Source organism: Culex pipiens, chromosome 2 (assembly GCF_016801865.2).
Source record: "Culex pipiens pallens isolate TS chromosome 2, TS_CPP_V2, whole genome shotgun sequence".
In the NCBI taxonomy this organism is placed as follows: Eukaryota; Metazoa; Arthropoda; class Insecta; order Diptera; family Culicidae; genus Culex; species Culex pipiens.
Genome location: NC_068938.1, coordinates 122495019 through 122516074, shown reverse-complemented (window position 1 = coordinate 122516074; position 21056 = coordinate 122495019). Strand labels below are relative to the sequence as shown.

Below are 21056 nucleotides of genomic sequence, written 5' to 3'. Positions count from 1 at the left end.
CAGACAAATGTTTCCGCAAATGAAATTTCGCGTGTCGGGACTAGATGCAAAAGCCAAGTACATTCTGTTACTGGATATCGTGGCAGCGGACGACTACCGGTACAAGTTTCACAACAGGTGAGTAGTTATGAGTGGCGCTGCCGCTGGATGGGGAAGGGTGCTCGTTTGTATATATTTTGCCTAGATTATCTGGGCTCGGGGTTCTGGTTCTGCCGGCAGCAGCAGCGTGTTAATTGTTATCACTCAAAGTGCGGTTCGAAATCGAACACTCTGGGTGGCCTGTTGAACCGTAATAAAAAAAAAAGAGTGATTTGGCTTGTGTTGTTGGTATTTTGCATAGATTGTAACTTCTAGGTGGTCCGTAGTGAAAAACATTTTTTTTTGTAGTTGAGACTAAATTTGACATCGTCTTGTACATGGATTATTTCTTCAGAGTCTTCTCGTAAAATTCTAGCCAATTTGTTTCATCCAATCTCCTCAATTTCCTGAAAAACGTGCTGCAAGTTAGACATTTTTTTCACGCATGGCACTTTTTAAAACTTTAATAAGAATACACAAAAAAATAATAATAATTTGGAGCTGTAATTTTGAAAGGTTGAATATTACCTCTTTTATGATGTAATTTTATCTCAATTTAGACTGAAAAAGTGACATTACACCAGAAAAGTGGTAAAATTACACATTTCCAGAGGTAAAATTACACCTTTTTTCTGACATAAAAGATGTACCCCATCCCAGATGTAATATTACCATGATTTTTTTTCTGTGTATGTAATATTTTGATAAAACTTCTAGAAGATCATTCTCTTCAATATGCTTTTTTTTAAATCTTCCATCCATGAAATCATCATATTTTTAAAAGATTATGACTTAGTTCATTCTCCAGACTCAATTATCCGATGGTTCACACAGCTAAAAAAATAGTAATCCAGCTGCGTGTAAAAGGCCTGGGTGTAAAATAAATATTGCATTATTTTTTGCAATTTTATGTGATTTTACACCCTGAAATATGTAGCCCATCAGTATGGGAAACCTACTTGACCGAAATGACAAGCTCATATATGCGTTTATCCTTACAGCTTTTCATCGGTCTGATGGCCGAGTGGGCTTAGGCGCCAGTCCTTACTGTTGGTGCTGGGTTTGAATCCCATCGGTTGCAACTTTTTTTTTGTTTGCAAAAAATGTACATGCCGTGTGTAATATTAAGTGTTTATTATGACGAAGGTGATGTGCATGCTTTTGCATGCGATTTTACCATCGTGTTTTTTGCTGTGCAGGTATCAGAATAACAACCATTTTTTTTGTTTTTTATTTCCTAACTTTTTAAATCAAACTCGTTTTGTAATCTAATTTTAGTTAAATTTGAGTGGTTAATTGCTTGTTACATTCACATAAATAATGATAATAATATCTGGAAAGATCTGGAAATGGACAGATTGTTTTGTAAAAAAAAAGTTGTATTTTAAATCAGGAACTGGTGAAATTTCCATCAGCTTCTATTGAATTTCACATTTTAAACATTTTTTAGGTTAAATCACCAAGTCAAATTTTCAGCCTTCCAAAATTCAACCTTAAGCTATATTTGACAATTTTACCCAAAACAAGACAAGTTTACATACAAACACAGCAAAAAATCCGATGGTAAAATCGCATGCAAAAGCATGCACATCACCTTCGTCAAAATAAACACTTAATATTACACACTGTATGTACATTTTTTGCAAACACAAAAAAAAAGTTGTAACCGACGGGATTCAAACCCAGCACCAACAGTAAGGACTTGCGCCTTAGCCCACTCGGCCATTCGACCGATGAAAAGTTGTAAGGCTAAAAGCATATATGAGCTTGACATTTCGCCCAAGTAACATTTTTTGTTGCGGATCCTTAAATGCAACTATTTCGTAACTCCCAAAATGTGCTATCACAACATAGTTAGAACACTCGTGGTGCCCTAAAAAGCGCACGAAAATTTTGTGTTGGCAACATTTAGCCGTTTGTTTCAACTTTGTTACGACGAAGTTTCAGAAACAATTTGTTTGTCTAAATATGTCGGTAAAGTAGTTTGTTGTGTTGTCATAATTTGCGCGAAACAAAAAAATGCATTAGAACAAAAAAACTAAAGTACCCCTGTCGGGATTCTAGACTGGTACCTTCAGATCTTCACACCTTGCCTCTAACACTGAGCCACGGATGAATTGATGAAAGGGCAAATGGTTGGGCTGAACTGTATCTAAGGATTTTTGATTTCAATATTATTCTTAGCACACAAATCGGGCTAAGTCACATGTTGCAACAATGGAACCAATAAGTTTTCAATATGTTTCGATTACAAAACAAAATGGATTGTTGCAAAGTTGTTTTCAATTCGAAACGTTTGCAACATTGCAACGTATTGTTGCTAAAATGTCATTTTTATGTTTCTACAGCAAAACAAAACAAAAACTGGACTTAGTCAAATTTATCATGTTGCCAAATGCTACTTGGGCGGTCAAGTAGGTTTCCCATACTGATGGGCTACATATTTCAGGGTGTAAAATCACATAAAATTGCATAAAATAATGCAATATTTTATTTACACCCAGGCCTTTTACACGCAGCTGGATTACTACTTTTTTAGCTGTGAAGCTAGTGCGCCCATCCCGAGAATTCCCGGGATTTTTAAAACCGGGAGTTCCCGAATCCCGGGAATTTTTATATTTAGGAATACCCGAAAGTAAAAAACTAATTTTACTCTAGAAATTCAGCTAATGTTGTGGAAATAGATGAACTGTTGAATACTTTAAACGATAAAAATTTAATAGCATAAATTATTTTATTCAGCATACATTTGGCTTGGAAATGCAATCGAATGAGCCAATCCAAATTCGCCAATTGGAATGACTGACAGCTGTCAAAAATATGAAACCACGTGTTCGGAAATTGTCGAACAATTGTTTGACAACTGGTTTTGACGGTCGAAGCGTTCGAATTAGCGAGCATTCGGCATAGCGGACATTCGAAGTAGCGAAATTCTAATTAACGAATCCGCTCTGTATTCGTAGTATTTATTTGGTCATAAAACAGACAACCAACCTCCAGAATAAAACTAATTTAGGGTCGCTGAACTTGAATTTGACTTTAAAAATTATACAAAATCGAATATTTTTTTCATCTTTAGATTTTCCAAAAGTTCTATGGAGAGCCTCGGAAAGTCGAGCACTCTGATAAACGTGTCTGAACTGTACTAAAATCCCAAATCTTCTCTCCTCCTCATTCCAGCCGGTGGATGGTGGCGGGCAAGGCGGACCCGGAGATGCCGAAGCGGATGTACATCCATCCCGATTCGCCGTCGACGGGCGAGCAGTGGATGCAGAAGGTGGTGTCGTTTCACAAGCTGAAGCTGACCAACAACATTAGTGATAAGCACGGATTTGTAAGTACCAGTTCAAAGGCTTTTTCTTTTTTTTTTGTTATGTCGTAAAAGGGAAGCTTCTGCGCGGACAAACGACGACTACTGTCGATCGATCGGCTCGGCCTGGCAAACAGCCATTAAATTTTCCGCACCCATAATCAGCTCATCAAAGTAGGCAAACTTGTTCACACAAGTCGGCGTTGATCGCGGTGGAGCCGATTAAGTGAGCAATTGACTGAGCGCGTCTGCATCGATGGCCCGAAGAAACCCAGACGGTGAAAGAACACCAGATTAAATACAGCCAATAATAATATTTGTCATCATTAAATAATAGGCAAAGAGGTCTCACATTAACGTCGCGTCGACGACTACTTTGGACGTTCCTCCCGGCAACACAGTTGTCAATCGGCTGCGTCGAAAGCAGGCCATGAGATAGCGGCACCATCGCCGGCTCCTTTGATCCCGCCTCTCTTGAGCGGGCAGCAGCTCGCTCCATAATTGTTGACAATGATGACACTTTGAAAGTGCTCACACAATGTTAATCCGGCCTTACCGGTTGGCAACCCTGCTGCAGGCCGCCTTTTGGTGTGAAATAAAGAAACGCTACTTGTCACCGCCCCGGGCCCAGGCCGATGATCTCTTCGCGGCGTAGCTGTCAGAGATGACTTCACCGCTAGGTGGCGGTGGCCGCGACAGCGGCGGGGAATAAAATTGATAAATCTTCGCGTACAAACAAATCTATTTGATTTAATGTGGTGACAAAAGCTACTGCCGGGCCCTGGTTGGATTGTGCGCGCCTTAATTGTGTTTACAGTAAACAAATTCAGTTTTTTTTCTCTTCTGTTGAGCGCGCGGGGACAAATCTTCGGTGGTCCATTAGGCGGTCATCGAAGTCGGCGTGGATCACCAAAGGAAAATTTGCCGCGGTCGCGTAATTAAAACAAGCGTCCAACATAATGGACAGAGGCGATAAGACGACTCGGCCCAATGTTTGTCCGCGTATTCAAATCAGGGGCAGAAATTGGTTTGACCGGTAGCGGCTACCGTTTTTGTTTGGTGGAGGATTGGGGAGATTGCGTACAGCCGGAGTATTTTGACATCTCTCGGATGAAATATTGCGTGTGATGCGAGAAATTTACAAATTTCGCATGAAATTCGGCCCACCCGATAAGGTTATCAGCGGAAATGGCCTCTTAGAGCGTGAACCCGACTACCGCGGAACTGTCGGAGGAATTGATTTATGCCACCACGGAGAACTTGGACTGAATGCCTTTTGTTGTGCAATGTGCCGACAAAGAGTGTAATCCCAAGTAACATTTTTTTTTTCAGGAGTTCTACAAGAGCTCTTAAAGATAGCTACAGCATAGCAGTTTGGACCGCGGTAGGATAAAACTATCTTCAGATACTCTTCCAAACTCCTGAAGAAGTTTTGAAGAGAATTTTATCCTACCGCGGTCCAAACTGCTATGCTGTAGCTATCTTGAAGAGCTCTTGTAGAACTCCTGAAAAAAAATGTTACTTGGGATGCTTGTTTACATTACGAAATGTTATAAAACTGACCCTGTTTTTGACAGTTCTAACATGTCTTACCTCTTCCATTGTTTACTTGATGCGTTCAAAGCATTTTACTACTAAGGTCTACGCGATCTGTCAAACGCAGTGCACCTTCACCAGTCGCCTGCTTTGTTTCACATTCTCATCGTAACAGTTGTACAACGAGAACCAAAACCCAAAAAGGAGAACTAAATTGATTGAACAAAACGTCACACAGAGAGAAGGAAAAGCGCCACCAACCCAAATCAAGATAATCACCCGGGCCCGGGAGTCCCAAATTACTCCCTACTACAACCCATTAACTGCTTGTAAACGGGGCAGATTGGCAGCGCCCGCATCCCGGGCTTAACGCTTCACCGCTGACAATGAACCTGGAAGACGCGCACTCCGGACAAGGACAGCAGGACGACGACGAGTGACATTTTGTGGGTATCGCCTTAAACGTTTTTCAGTGCCCGAAAATCGTCCGGATAATGATCTTTTCTTGGGCCTTGAACGACACAATTTTCTCGGGGTTGAATAGAGAAGAGCTTCTTGAGAAGGCGCGCACACCTTGAGCAGGGTCGCAGTAGGCCGTTGCGGTGGGCAACCGAGAAGGGATATCTCCTTTTTATCTCTTTTTTTGATTCAGGTTCTAGGTTTCGGGGGTTTGAACAAATTTTGCCCGACATGAAAAGGATCCGCGGCATCGAAGTAGGCATGGAGAGGAGAGAAGGGACGGAGGGAGAGCGGGGTTCAAGAAGGTAGGCCAGAAGCCGGTTTTTCGGGCGAGCACAATGAGGCATTTCAGAAAATTAGGAATATTATTTGGACATTGATCCTTTTGTTCGGGAGGTACTCGAAAGTACACGGTGATTTATCTTTCTACGTTTTGAACTGATGAAAATGACTCGGGAGTGAATGGAACGGTTTGGGATGTTCGCCTAAGCCTTGTTTGGAATTGCTACTGTCGGTAAACGGTACAGTGAGTTTTGAGCGAGATTCTATTTAGATCTGGAAAACCACAAAAAAGAACAAACCCAACAGAGCGATCTTCATCAGGATTTGTTACGATCCTTTACAATTGATGGGATGAAATATTAAGGTTAACGTAGGTTATGGGTTTTTAAACGAATTGAGTTGTAGGCTAGTCGAAGTTGTTCGACGACTAGCCCGTCGAAAATATATTGAAAAACTAGCAACCCTGAATATGGTAATGAGTACTTCAAGAAAATTACACTAAATTTGATTAAAGTTTCTTACGGAAAAATCATTTTAAACGACATAAAATATGCATTCAAAATACTTTTCAGGAGTTTTTGAAGATTTTTAAAAATTTGGCAACACTGCCATGGGATATCTCCACTTAAGCGAAACTAACAAAACTTTTATTATTTCGGATCATATAATATTTTTTTAGAAATTCTCGACGTATTCATTTCAATGTATACTGTTGAATCGACAATTAAATAAGTTTTCTTATGAGTTATGAATACTTAAGATCTGTCACCTTGCCATTAGATAATGGAGATTATGGTGTTATTACGAAATTATGTAAATTTCTATGCAAATAATTCATGTTATTGTTCATCGTTGAACAGATATTTGAATAGATTGTCGTATGTCATACATATCTGGCAACCCTGACATAAAGTTGTGGCATTTTGAATTTCCAGAGCGGATTTCTTATGTTTTTTTCCCCAAATTTCAGTTCAAAACAAAGTTTGACAACATAAATTGTCAACAATTGGGATTTCATTGTATTCCCATCACTTTTTTCCCCCATTCCAAGCAAATATCCACTCCCAGTATCATTACGCAGCAGGCCATGCCTCCTTGGAGAGTTTGTCTTCCGGGGCTTGGATCATAGCCGACTACGACGACAAGAACGCACGGCTGAACAACTCAAACTAGCAGCAGCAGTGCCGCACCGCCTGCTTTGATGTCAACCAGTGGTCCATGTGCTGGTTAGATTGGCTTCCCACATGGAGCTCGGGAAAACCTTTTCATGTCGTGTCCGTCTCCGTAGAAGGGGGGCGACCGGGTTAACCTATTTCCGTCTCGGAAATGAACCCATCGTTCCCACCGGGACTGAGCTTTCTCAACGGGGGAGGTGTCGTCAGGACGATGTGCTCCAGCGAGTTCTGTCCTCCAAAGTGTGTGTAGGGGCGGGGGACATAATTTGAACATAATTTTCCAGCATCCCAAATTGGTTCGATAAAAATGTAGAACCGTCGAGGGGGTCGACACACGCACCACATGAAAGGACTTTCGGAACTATTCTCAGCACAAGTGTGTGCGGTGGAGAAGCCAACGTCTTCCAGAAGACCGCGCGCCGGGCTGTCGATGTTCATTGAGTACCAGCTTTTGATTAATTTTATGCTTTGATGCTCACCTTTGCGACCCTTTTTCAGAGAGCTATTTAGGGGACAGCAGTGTCTCAAGTGGTGATGCAAGAACTGGAGCGTGGCCGAAATTGGGTCCAAGTGGATCGAATTTCTCCAGCGTCATTGTCCCTTCTGAAGTTTTGCCGAAAACATGTGAAGAATGTCGTCCAGAACGCCCGCGCCAGCGGTCCTAGAACCCGGTCGCAAACAAAAACATGTTTAATTTCCCATAAGAAGGCAAACTTTCGGGTCGTGCACTAAAAGCATAAAAGATTTTCCGCCGCCGGAGGCGCTATCTCAAATATTTGAATCTCCTTTCGTTTTATTCACTCAACTTCCCAACACAAAAGAGCGAGGCTTCTGCTCAGGGGGCAACTCCGATGAGTGATCAAATAAACCATCGTCCCAGTCCAGGCCTACTCGGATGGGTGTCGGTAATCGCGCGCAGGACAACTCCGGTGTGATGCAGGTTCAGCGAGAGAGAGATTTGTTGGCAACGCGCAAACAACTTCTCAAGTAGCAGCTAAAAGACGGCTCCACGCCTCAACCGCCCTCCGTCGTCCAAGAATGGTGTCGACGGCGTGATGATGCCATTTGACAGCAAATAACACGTGGTTCGCGCGCCAAACGGGAGGAGGGGGCGTCAGAATAGCACTGTTTGTGCACTCAAATGAGAGTTGCTGATTTTTCTGACAATAAACATCGAATTTGATCAAGAATCGATCCAAAACTCTTTGATTGCCACGCAATCTAGTTACCTCTGCGCTGCGATCGTTTGATCGCCAGAGAGAGGCGGAGTTCTCTCTTTACTTCTCTTTCTCCGCTCGTTGAGGTCGCGTTAGCTGTCAAAAGCGACTCTCACGCAATGATACGATGATTTATGTCAGCCGGCTCAGGTTTGGGTGTACACCGGGCAGGCATTTCACGCCAACTCAATGTGCGTCCGGATACGATCTGCAAATACACTTGCTCGGGAGCCCGAGCTTTTAATGGAGCGTCTGTAAAGCAATAAGTCTCCGCACAAAAGCGACACAGAGAGATAAATAGGATTGAGGACTCAATTTTATAAAACGGAACAGAAGTTCAAAATAACACTCACTCAAGTTGTAAGCGAAAGGCTTTTCAATAAATCGTTTCCAGGAGGTGAAAAGAAAAAAGAAGCAAAAGCGGTGGTGGTGTCGATGTGGTTTTGTATTTGCATAGCCTAATGGGCTTACGCGGGGCTGAACGGTTCCGGCTAAGAGGATGAAGTTGATGCAGAATGGCATTACGGGGACCGGCTTAAGGTAGCAGGAGCAGTAGTGTAGTTGTCCCTAGAAAAAGGCTGAAGGTCACACGGACTGCAGCGGAGGACGTCGAGTGTTGAACTTAACGTTGTGCCAGGCTAATGTTATTAGGAAATCATTAGGCTTTATCTTGTCGAAATGAGTTGAGCTTTGTTTGGAAAGATTTAAAGTTTTGGTTTTTTGCATCACCAACATGGCAAAATGTTTTGTTTAATTTTGATTCTTAGTTCTAGAGTTTCTGCTTTGTTGACGGAAACTCATATTCTTTGTTAGCTCGTCCCAAATAAAATATCTTTTGTATTTTTTTTAATTTTTTCGTAATACAACTTTTGAAACATAAATTAGAGAAAAAATTTAAATAAAACTTCAACTATAGAGCATATATGTTACTCTCATTGCTCGAACTGTCAAATCAGGGTACCAATCGAGCAACAATGCCTTGTTAGAATAAGGTCAGAACTAATTTCAAAAAAGTGTTTGAAACTAGATTTAAATTAATTATTATTTAGTTATATTTTTATAAATATTAATAATATTTATAAATAATCTTGCAAAAAAAAATTAACTCAATTTCGGGTGCCCAAAGAGTTAAAATGTCGAACCACATTTTATAGAAATTGTTTACTAAAAAAACATTTTGTTCTATTAGATGTTATAAAGTTATTGACATTTTTTAGACATCAAATCATTCAACAAGTTTAAACTAGTCAAAAATTGTTCATACAAAGATTGTTTTAGCCTTGCACATACCCGAATGAATCTTACATTTCATAAACTATAGTATAATTTTTATTTAAAAGAACTTGATAAATGTTTGGAATATAGCAACCAAAATATTTGTCTTGAATACAGTTATTTTAATACTATTTAATAAGTTTCTTGCAAACTAATCTTTGCTTAAATAAGACGCAGTTGTATTAAACAAAAACTTTTGAAAGTTTAAAAAAAAAGTATTTTGACTGAGAGAAAAACAAAAAAAAAATATTTATAATACTAAGATTTAACATATTTTTTCACGAAGTTGCTAAACTCAGTATTGCATTTTATTTTAAGTCGTAAACAATGATCACAATAACTAAAAATAGCAATAAGAAGTTTTTTTTTAAATATTTCTCCAATTCTTTAAATACGGTTGATTTCACTACCTAAATAGAGTAAAATCTTAACTTTTTGAGACAATCAATTCTCAAAACTGACTTAAAAATCATTCTTAACATTCTTAACTGACCAAAAAATTATTCTTCTCTATAAAATATGAATACTTTAATTTTTTTCTGATATTATTATTCCCATTTTTCCTTTTTACATTTTCCAGAATTGTGTTGCCACCCTTTAAATTTAAACCGTAACAACTCGCTAGTTCGAACATCATCACTTGGATTGTTCTTTACACTAAAATCCCAATTTCTATACAGACACAAACGTCACTTGTTACACCGTGCTTCATAAAACAGTTATCAAACTACACAGAAAAAAAGTTTAAAAATTAAAAAAGTTTAAAACTTTATTGGTAGAATATTACTTAAAAAAATGTTCAGAAATGTGAATTCGACAGATATTGATGAAAATTGTACCAGTTTCTGATGTAAAACTACAAAAAATACACACAATCTGTCACAATTCCCAGAGTAATATTGTCACTTGGATTCGCATTCGAATTAGCGAATTCCTTCCGTATAATTAAAATCGATCTTACAAGGGGTCTCGGATTCCAAATTTCAGTGTCATGTTCACATCCAACGCCACCTTCGATCGCCCTCGTTGGTACCTTACCGTCCACAACAAAGTAAGTCCCGCTTTGCCAGCCTCTTCCGCCCCGGCCTGCTTCGATCGTACGGCTGGTCACGCCATCCGAAGACAGGTGCGAATGTAAATCTCCCGAAAAAAAAGAAAACAAAAAAAGCGAACCCAGTCCCGGTGATCACTGAACCTCTCTCGCAGCCGTTGGCCCCGGGTTAACAGTTAACAGTTCGTCGCGCCCGCAAGTGACATCGGAGCAAATTCGAATCTGTGTTGGCCGCGCCATCGAGCTGGAAGAACAGAGGCCCAGCTTGCCGACTCGGTGACCGTTGGCCGGTTGTCGGACGTCGGACGAGTTAATTTTCGGCGGCGTTTAAAGGCGGTGAATAAATATTCCGAGCAGGTCATGTTGGCGCGGGTAGATTTGTTCCGTCCGCAGAACAGTTTGGCGGACGGGCCGCGGACACTTGTGCGGAGATGGTTTCTGGGTACAGTGGGAGTTCGATGGGTTGACAACTTTTAGTTTGGAGATTTTTCAAAGTCAGCCAACGTATATCTTGATGATGATTGTTAGAACTGAATCATCTGTCAAATTACGAGTGTCAAGCCAGCGCCCTTGAACTATGGTGTTGTTTTTATTTGGCCACGATTAAGCAGCTCGTACGGAGAGATGGTCACATTTAGGTGCCCCCAATGAATGCTAAGTAGGCCGCCGCTGCCGAGAGTGTCCGGCCGGCGGCGGCTGTCAGAGATTGCTGCGCTTGAGTGATTTCGCTTTGTCGGCCGATGCTCGCACAGGCAGGGCCTACTAAGATTTGGTTTGATTGATCTGTTTCGGGGTCGTAAATTATTTCATTACAGGTTCCGGCAAACGGCTACGCACCGCCCGAAGGGGGTTCACGTGGCGTTGAGCGATTGCCACCAGTTTACCGGTACCGCGGTAGCCATTTTGTTTCCGCGTGAAATTATTATCGCACCTCGGTCATCTAATTAAGCTTCCTCCCCTCCGACCCCCAGTGAGTCGTGAACAACGCTTTTGGTGACCACTTGGCACGCGATGGGCACATTCGGGTCGGAGCACCACTAGTTGATGACGATTAGATTCCTGAGCGAACCGCACGCGGCCTGGGTGCCAAATAATAAATATTTTTCTCACACCAGCATGGTCACCTGCTCGACGGCAGTTGGATTAGATTGGCCCATTAACAGCTCGGTGGAGTGCTCCATTGACACCCCTAGTGGCGCGAGGAATTGTTGTCCTTTTTGGGGAAGAGTTTTGAATTTTTCGTGTGAAATTGTCTTTCACACAAAAATGCTCAGTTTTGTGAAAAACTAAGACATCAAAAGAAATTGACAACTATATGTTCTCGTTGTTCTTGGGTTTCTTTTGCAGACATTCGTGCACCTCAGGTTACCAATCCATTGGGTTGATACTGTACTCTGGTTAGACAATTTTTCTAACGCGTTGAAATGCAAAAAAAAAATATGATTCGAAATAATTGAAATTCACACATAATTCCAATAAGTTCGCTGATTTATTTACTGCTTTTAAAAAATCCTTTACTTTGTCCTGCTAGGTAGATTCAGATCCTTTTTCTCCAAAAGCCCTTAAAATACCGTCTGGCCCATAAATTCTAATAAAAAGCAACACGAACCCACCGCCAATTGGTGCTCCGGATTTACCACACTATTTTTTATCCACTCACCGCCATCTCGCGCCCCTCCAACCCGTACTTCCCATTACGCAAACACTATCCGCCTGATGTCGGTCACTTTACGAGGGCCCCCTCACGCACAAATGGCCACCAGAAACGCGAGATCGTAAAAATTAGCGGCAATAAATTCAAATCCTTGTGACTTTGTGCGAGCGCGACACCTTCGTTCGAGTGACACACCAAAATCACCAGGGTGTCAACCCCTGATCACCCTAGTTTGGTGTTTCGTGGTTTTGTGAGCAGAGCCACAGCAAAAAGGAAAGGGGCGAAAAGTGCGTTTTTTTTTATTTATGATATTGTCGTTTTATGGTTTCACCTTTTCTTTAATTATTAATTAGACGAACGAAGGAGAAAGTATGTGGAGAATGTTGTTGGTACTAAAATAAAAACGAGTGAAAAGAATGTGCGTGCGTGCCCGGTGCGTACAACTTCTAAACTCAACAAATTAACGCGGTTGAAGGATCAACCGATTTATGGTCATCACCGGGCGCGTGAACTCGACCTCGAGACCAGCTGATTTCTGGAAATTTTTGGTTTTGTTGTTTAGGGTGACTACTCAAATAATTTTTTTTTGTTCCAGAACATAGAAATCCTTCTAATTCAGGACACCCCGGGAAAAAATCAAGAATATCTGGAAAAGGTCGGGAATTGTACTGACGAACCAAAAATAGTTGATTTATAAAAATCAAAACACTTCCCTTCCGCTTCTGAGCTGTTTTTTGTCAACCTCCTTTTAATATTTTTTTATAATTTTAATACAAATAGCAACTATGAAAAATAATAATAAAAAAAGTTTAACTGAAAATTCCAACCATAATTTTCAAAATATTGAAATCAAAAGTACTACAAAATTAAATTGAATAAAAAAAAAGAAAAAAAAACTGTTGTTCAATGTATTTAATATAGTTCACAATCAATTGAACAAATTCTTTATAGAAAATTTCTATTTTTGAAAATATTTCGTTTTTGCCCCTCATTATTCGAGAAAATGTTGAAGGACCTAAACACAAAATTAAACAAAACCCAAATATTTGAGATAAAATGATTTCACGCAGCTTAAATAATCCTCAAAAATTGTTTATGAAAGCAATCGTTAGTTAATAAACTAGAGAAAAAGGCTTAATTGATTTGTACATTGATTTGGCTTTTTGAATTCAGCTTTTTTTAAATTCGATCACGAACACAAAAAAACAATCGCCATGACATTGATAGGTTTGGGATTTTCCGCAAAATGAAGAGTACAAATTAAATACGTACGGAATGCTATGGAATCATTCTGACCGTGCTAGAGAAGAGTTAAAAGTACTCTTAGAAGAAGCTTTCATAAAATTTTGAAAAGTTTAAAAAGTGAGTTAACTATAATTAAGAAAATGTTTATAAATAGAATTATTTAAATATTCTGAAAGTGTCATGATTTTCTCAATGAACATGATTTCGAATCAGAAAATGGAATGCATTTTAGGATTCTTTGGCCAATTTTTCACTTGGAGAAGGTAAAATAAGTTGTCAATTATTAATATTATGTGTTTTTGAAACATGATTCAAAAAAATATTTTAATTTAAAGGCATTTTCAGCAGAACAAATTTCATATAAAATTTGAAAACTTTCCATTCGTGCTTCGTTTAAAATGTAATATGAATCGATTTTTTTTTAAATATATTTAGTTTTACGAATTTCGGGCGAAATTCTGACTTTTTAACAATTTTACCTTAAATTTATATGTATTTTGTTAATAGCTTATAAATTCAGTTAACTAAAAATAAACATTTTTTTTCTTAAGATCTGTATCAGCAACAAGTAATGGTACATATGACGTAAAAATCAAATTTGAACACCTTAAATCTGATTTAAAAATGAAAAAACTATGACATCAAAGTCACCCAATTTTCAACGCAACTATTTTTTTTAACGCCATTGAAAAAACTTTTTTTTCAAAAATAGTGCATGGACGTTATGTAGCCTACCCCAGTACATTTTTTACAAATAATAATCTTCAGAAAAACCTTACCAGTTGGAAAATATTCCAAAAATAAATTGGAAACCTATCAATGCCACCCCGGTTTACGGTATTTTAAAATCCTCCGTTGAATGTTCATTATTTTTGAGTTGGGAACACTGAAAGGACGTGGTTCAAACTTTTCGGAAATTATAATTTCGGATCGAAAACTGTTCAAAATGGCTTTGTTTACATGAAACCTGTTGTAGTTTTCATTTCGCATGATAACCTAAGTAATGCAAAAAAAACTGAACGCCTGTACCAAATGCTTTAACTAAAATAGAATTTTGATACTCAGAAACAAGTTGAAAACGTTGTAATTTGATGTAGAAATATCCAGGAATATGATTTCTGGTCTCGAGAGAAAATCCGGTAATTTGAATTTCGGAATCTGGTAGTCACCCTGTTCTGATTTTATTGTTTTCTATTTTTAACATAGTGTCGAGAGGGTATCGAGTGGTAATTCCCGGGAAAAATCCCTGAAAATCGACATTTTTTTAGCGTTTTGATTCCCGAGAAAAACGAACCATCAGAGTGTTGAATATGGAGCATCCCTCGTCTTAAGGTGGCTCACCACGTGGGGGCGTAATCAAACAACACAACAGAACCCACACACCCTCGAAATAGGTGCCAAACGAGGATGATTAACGCGTGTGTGTGTTCACGATGCATTTTCACAACGTACACTAACGGGAAAGAATGTATAGAAAAAGGGGTGCAATACAGGCTAGAATAAGTCTGCCTGTTTTAATTTCTGCAGAAAGTCTTTAAGCCGGGAAAGGCGCCAAAAGGTGCTGTTCTGCGGCAAACCAGCGGATTAGGCTGAAAACTCGTTTACCAGTTTGACGTGATCGTGCTATCTTGTCGTTTGTTGTTTTTTGACGTTCCAAAAAATCGCTTGTATGAACAAAAACTCGAGTACGGAGAAACAAACGGAGTAAAAAGTAAACGGGCATGCACGTGTGACAAAACGGCCACGACTAAAATTACTTTGGACGAGTTGTTGTACTTGCAGAGTTTCGAATATTTCAGGATTGAAATCGAATCTTAACTCAATTTAGCCCAAAATGCTCGTGCAACAAGCAAGAAACCAGCGGATTAGGCTGGGAAGTACCAAATTCAAAGGCTTGGCACAGAATTTTCAGTAAATTTTGTAGTGACTCGAGTGATGGCAGCACTGCTGCAGCAGCGCCATTCGTCAGCTGACGCGGAAAAGCCCCTAAATATTAATTTAATTACCCTTTTCGTCATGGAGGTGGGGCGACGACAGCGATAGGACCAACAACAAACATTCAACCAATAATCAGAAAACGAGCTGCTAATGATAGTTTCTGGGCTGCTTCCCTATGCATTAAAAATGAGCTGTGCTGTCGATCCCCAGACCTGACGCTCTCCGTCCGAGTGTTGAAACTCTTTCCGTTTTTTTTTGTCTATGTTATTTGCTGATGATTACTGGGTTTGCAGGGGGGCAGGACATTCAGCGCCCCAGTTAGCATAACAAATAATGTTACCACCCGAAAAAAAAGAAACCAACCGATGGGTTCACGATTCTCACGTGACACCAGCTAAAAAAAGTTCACGCGCCAACTAACTGCCGTTGCGTGTCACGTTTTAGTGGCGGATCGTCACTGCACTGCCACGTAGTGTTGCTCTCTGCCACCTCCACTGTGTCGACAGAGGGTGACAACTTGGCCTTAAAATTAGTCCTAGGTCTTAGGCCTGGAAACGCAGCAAAATTTAAAAAAAATATAGTTTCAATATTTTTGCCAATCTAATCAAAGTAATTTTATGAAAGACTTGATTAAATTGTGCCTTTCACAAAAAACCAAAAAGTTTTTTTTAATAAAAATAATCCAATTAAAAATTTTACGCAGAAGTTTGTGTATGAACAAATGAACACCTCTACTTGTTCCTGGCTGGTCAATTAATGCTAAACAATAAGACGCAATTAAACTACCTTCCAACTAGTTTGCACTCAAATGTGATGGAAAAGTTTTATCCTTTTAGTTTGCAGTTTTGAAAATAGTCCAATTTAAAGATGCACCACATCAAGTAGCCCTTGAAAAACTGACAAACAGCAAAACAAGTAAATTCGCTTTCATCAGGATTTTCCAAAGGTGTCGGTAATGCAGTTGCATCACACACGCACGCACACAGCTGCCAAGCCACATACCGCACACACGTGTGTGCTGACTGCATCATTAATGATTCAAACATGGCTTCTATCATGCAACAACAACGACGGAGCAGTCCGCGACAAGGGGGAAGGGCAAACCTCTCTCCCTCTCTCGTTCTTGCTTCGAAAGGCTTAGCAATTTTCAAGAGACGAAAGCTCATTCATTCTCACACCTCGTATTGCCGTATGGGTACGGGTTTTATGCTGCATGGGCTTTTCTTTGACCAGAGTTTTCTTTTGTCTGTCTCCAAGCAAGGCCTACTTTTCTAAAGACCAAAAGTAAGTCCTTGTCAAACACGTTCGCATACTAGCACAGTAGGCCACGTCACTTGAAGAGGTGTGTCTGCGTGTGTGTGTGTCCTCTGGTAATTTGCGCTCAAAGTGATCTGGGATGCAATTATATGCAAATGTGTGAATTATTTATGAATGGTTGATGAAGCAAAAGAAGAAGAAGAAGAAGAGGATAATGAGACGGCGTGATGATGACGATGATGGTGATGATGATGGCGATTATAACACCGTCAGGAGAATATTGTGTGGAATAAAAGGATTTTTATAATTCACCTTCTCTTTCTCTCGCTTTCTCGCTGGACTCTATTCATTAAAATTGCATACGCCGGGCTGGACGGACAACAACACACACACATGGACGTCTTGTGCGGTGTCTGAGCTGAAATTCTTAACCGTTTAAGATTAACCAAACATGCATTTTACATGAGATTAATGGAGTAAAGACGGGAAGCGGCACATTTTGAGCAGATCAAAGGTGTTTTTTTTGTGTTTGCTCATGTGAAAATCTCGACAGTGTCGCATGAAGTTTTGAAAACTGTTTAAAAAAATATAAAAATCAGAATAAGTTTTCGGATTTTCCAACAACAAAAAAACAGTGCTCAGTGTTCAACTATAATTTCTATTTTGCTATTTTCAAAATTTCACGTTTAATACATAAAACATATTAGGTAGATCGAGCAGTGCTAAAAATATAAAAAAAAAATAAAAACTTTCGTCTTAGCCTTCGCTAAGAAAATATCGGAAGAAAACAAACGGTCTCTCTTTTGTGAGATATCGGCTCAATTAATAATTTTTTGAATTACTCTAATTTTTCTGTTCAAATCATCAGTAGGTTTAGTGATTTGTAACGCTCAAAAATTGCCAAGAATTTTCCTTTGCAATTTTTGTAAGTTTTTTTTCAAATTTTTCTTGCACTTGTTAGTGCTTTAGTTAAAGAAATAATTGTTCCAAAATGGATTATGATGCAACACACCTGAAAGGAACTCCAAAACTCTTTAATGAACTGCAAAAGTACTTATTGTAACTTGATTCTTCACCAATAAAACCGAATTGAATTGAATTGAAAATCTCATGTTAAAATTTCAAAAATTACTTTTTATACTTTAGCTTATATTATTTGTAATCAGCTACAGTCTAGACTCGATTATTCGAAGAACACGGTAAAATTTCATTTCGGCTAACAGAATATTCTTTTCGTTGTCTTATTCTGGATTTTTGAGCATAAGTATTAAGTGATTAAAATTCTTTAAATCCAAGATGGCGGCCAAAATGTCTGTAATGAAATATTGACAAAATCTTGGAAAAATGCATTTTGTAATTTAAAAGGCAATCAACTGTTAAAATGTACCTAAAATGGGGTCGCAAATCTCAAATTAGATGTTAAAGACAAGAAAAAATAAATCCTGATTTGATTAACTCGATAAAACTCAATAAATTTCTTAAATTGAAATTCTTAAAAAAATCTCTCTTCACAAGTAGATATTATCTCTAGCAGAATCCTTATCATTTCAAAATAGAAATTAATAAGCCTTTAAATTTCCAATTTCCACGAGGGCCATTTAATCAAATTATCGAATTTTGAAAAAAAAAACCAAGAAACTCAGAAAAAACAATAAAAATCAACAGAATTATCTTGAAATACCAAGCGTGAATCTTCTATTTTCTTTTGTTATTCTACCTTCAAAATAAAATGGCAGTTACATTTTTACCGCTAAGAGAAAGCCGACTATTTACTGAATGTTCATTTGAAAAGATTGTTTGCGATCATTATTTTGCAACCATAATATTTAAAAACAAATTTATTCACTTGAAGAAAAACTGGCCATACTTTAAAAAAAATATGTTGTGATAACTTGTAATGTCAATTCAAGGGGAAAACCACTCTCATCGAAGAGCCCTGGGCACCATCGGGCACGTCAGAGGCACCATCGGGCACCTTCAGGCACGAGCTCGGGCACCTTTCACTCTGACAATTCTCCAATTTGACAATTGGATATGTAAATTTAAAATATCAAAGTAATCAGGATTCTGTCCCGAACACTTCAAATTTTCACAAAAATTTATTTCAGGTTGCAAGTTCAATTGTTAATTAATGTTTAATAAAATTGATTATGGAGCTAAAAAAATAAACCTTGTCGTGAATTTTTTTGTTGGCATTGTGTAGATCGTGTATAATGAAAACATTGATTCTTCAACAGTGAAAAATTTTAAATTATTATGAATTTGAACATTCAGTTCATAAACCATGTTAAAATCAAAATAGTAGTTTATGCAACAAGTTGCAAAAAGAGGATTTTTTCAGCACGAGTCGTACATTTATCCAACGAGGTTCACCGAGTTGGATAAGTACGACGAGTGCTCAAAAAATCAAGTTTTGCAACTAGTTCCATACAACATTTTTTGCAATTTCGAAAAACACCCATTGAGTGAAATTTTAAGTCGAATTTTCATGTATTTTGTCAATAAATCGTTTAAATAAAAAAAATGTTGAAAAGTGTTACTTTTCGAAACAAGTGCTGAAAAGTTCAACTTTTCAGCACTCATTTCAGTGCTGAAAAGTAGAACTTTTCAGCATTTATTTTGAAAAGTGTTGCTATTCGATTCTGTTATTTTTGGTACAGAAAAGTAGGCTATTTCGTCGTTCAAGAATGACAGGAAAAGTAAGTAGTTTCACGACGGAATTGCAAAAAAATAGTTATTTTTTCAAACCGTGACGTTTAGGAGAATGAGTTCGGTTGGAACTAAATTTAAAATTTTTAATTTCGGCTTTGAGAGAGCTTCATTTTTAAATTTGCCTATATTTTGAAATGTATTCCAATTGTCGCTGTGAATTGTTTCATTGTTAAAAGCCTTTGTTAACATATCGACTTAAAATTTTTAATTAGAAGATCTTCTATTTATGTGCGCATCAAACTGATCAAATAGATTGCACCAAGTTTTCATTTCGGTATAGTGAAAATTAAAAGATTACATTATTGGAACCCTTTGTTTCAAGCAAAACTTCAATATTATTTTTATGTTTCGTGGAAACGAGTTTTTTTTATTAATGGTAAAAAATCAATGAGATGATATTTAAACAGGGCGTACTTTTCGGCCACGCGGAAAGGCTCTTGAACTAGCTTCGGGTCATCGCCGAGATATTTGTCAAAAGGGTGAGCTGGGTGAGACCCGTCCTTAGTGACATATCCAACTTCCTTGAGACGTTGTGTTTCGTCAGTTTGGACTGGGATAAGAAAATTTTCCATAGGTATTGTTTTCAATCTTTTTTTCCTAAAAGGGCAAAGTATCTGATTAATTGTCATTCTATCAATAGTTCATAAAATGCTTCTTACCAACAACAAATTATAAAACTCTGTTAAACTAGAATCGTTCCAGTAGACTAAAAGAGGGAAATTAATTTCCTCTCTGCAAAACCGTATACTCAACACTGACAGGAACGAAACCCTTATAAACAAACATTGGAACACGGTTGCTATGTACCGTCCTGTTTTTTTCTTGATCTCAGGGCTCATCGGGCACCTTCGGGCACGTTTGGGCAACTTTAGGGCACAGCCTACTCGAGGGCAATGAGCAGAGTGGTTTTCCCCTTGTGTCAATTTGAAAAAAAGTATACTTAAAATCTTTAAAATTATAAAATTTAAAAAAAGAGATTGAACTTGTGCAAAAAACTTAACAAACAATTCATAAAAATGTAAATACACTCAACCCCCGGTGGTTAGTCACTTTTTCGTTTGACACTTTTTTAGTTTGTACTCCGTTGGTTGGTCAAAGTCAAACTAAAAAGTGACGAACCGTCACTCTTTACACGGCGCTCACATACACTATCAAAACAAACGTTTGGTAGTATGTGTGAACTCCGTGTAAAGAGGGTGTCAAACTAAAAAGTGACCCCGTTCGTTTGACAACAGTTGGTGTCAAACCAACGAGGTTTGAGTGTAGTATTTGTTTAAAGAATAAGAATAATTGTGTAAGAATATTGTTAAATGAAACGGGATGTCACGGAAAATACCACATTTCACAACGCTGTCAGTGAAATCGTGAAAATTCCCTAAACCCTAATCATAAGGTTTCCTGTATATTAGACATCTAGAATCATTGTTTTAAAGCCGAAAGTATTTTTCTCCTAGGCACACAATTTCAAATCTCCCACAACCAAAATTCAACGAGGCGTCGAAATGCAAATCAACAATATTGAATTCTCGACCTCCTCCTCTCGGCGCAGGAATTTTCATTTCGCGAACTGGTGCCCGTTTCCTTTCTTTCCACGTGCCCAACCACGCGAAACCGTTTGACGACGACGACGAAACGCGCCGCGACGAGGTGGCAATTCCGACACGTACTAAATTGGAAATTACCCACCCGGCAGAAATTTCCTTTCATCTCGGCTCGCCAAATTTGCATCGCATGATTGTATGTGAAAAACCTTTTATTTGGTTGGAAAAATGAAGATTTTTTTCGTGAAAAAAAATTGCTGATGGTTTTATTTAATGCATATTTTCTATTGTTGAGGATTCATTGAAAGAATTTTGTAATATAAATA

General features: G+C 38.5%; 1 protein-coding gene across 4 annotated transcripts in view; it reads left to right on the top strand.

Annotated features, from left to right (window-relative positions):
• LOC120419584 (optomotor-blind protein) overlaps positions 1-21056 on the top strand; it is a 255389-nt gene that overhangs the window by 129136 nt on the left and 105197 nt on the right. For all 4 annotated transcript variants that reach the window (XM_052706870.1, XM_052706869.1, XM_052706872.1 and 1 more), the window contains exons 3-4: positions 4-117; positions 3259-3412. In XM_052706870.1, the coding sequence (XP_052562830.1) occupies positions 4-117; positions 3259-3412 (268 nt within the window). The remainder of the gene's footprint in view (positions 1-3; positions 118-3258; positions 3413-21056) is intronic.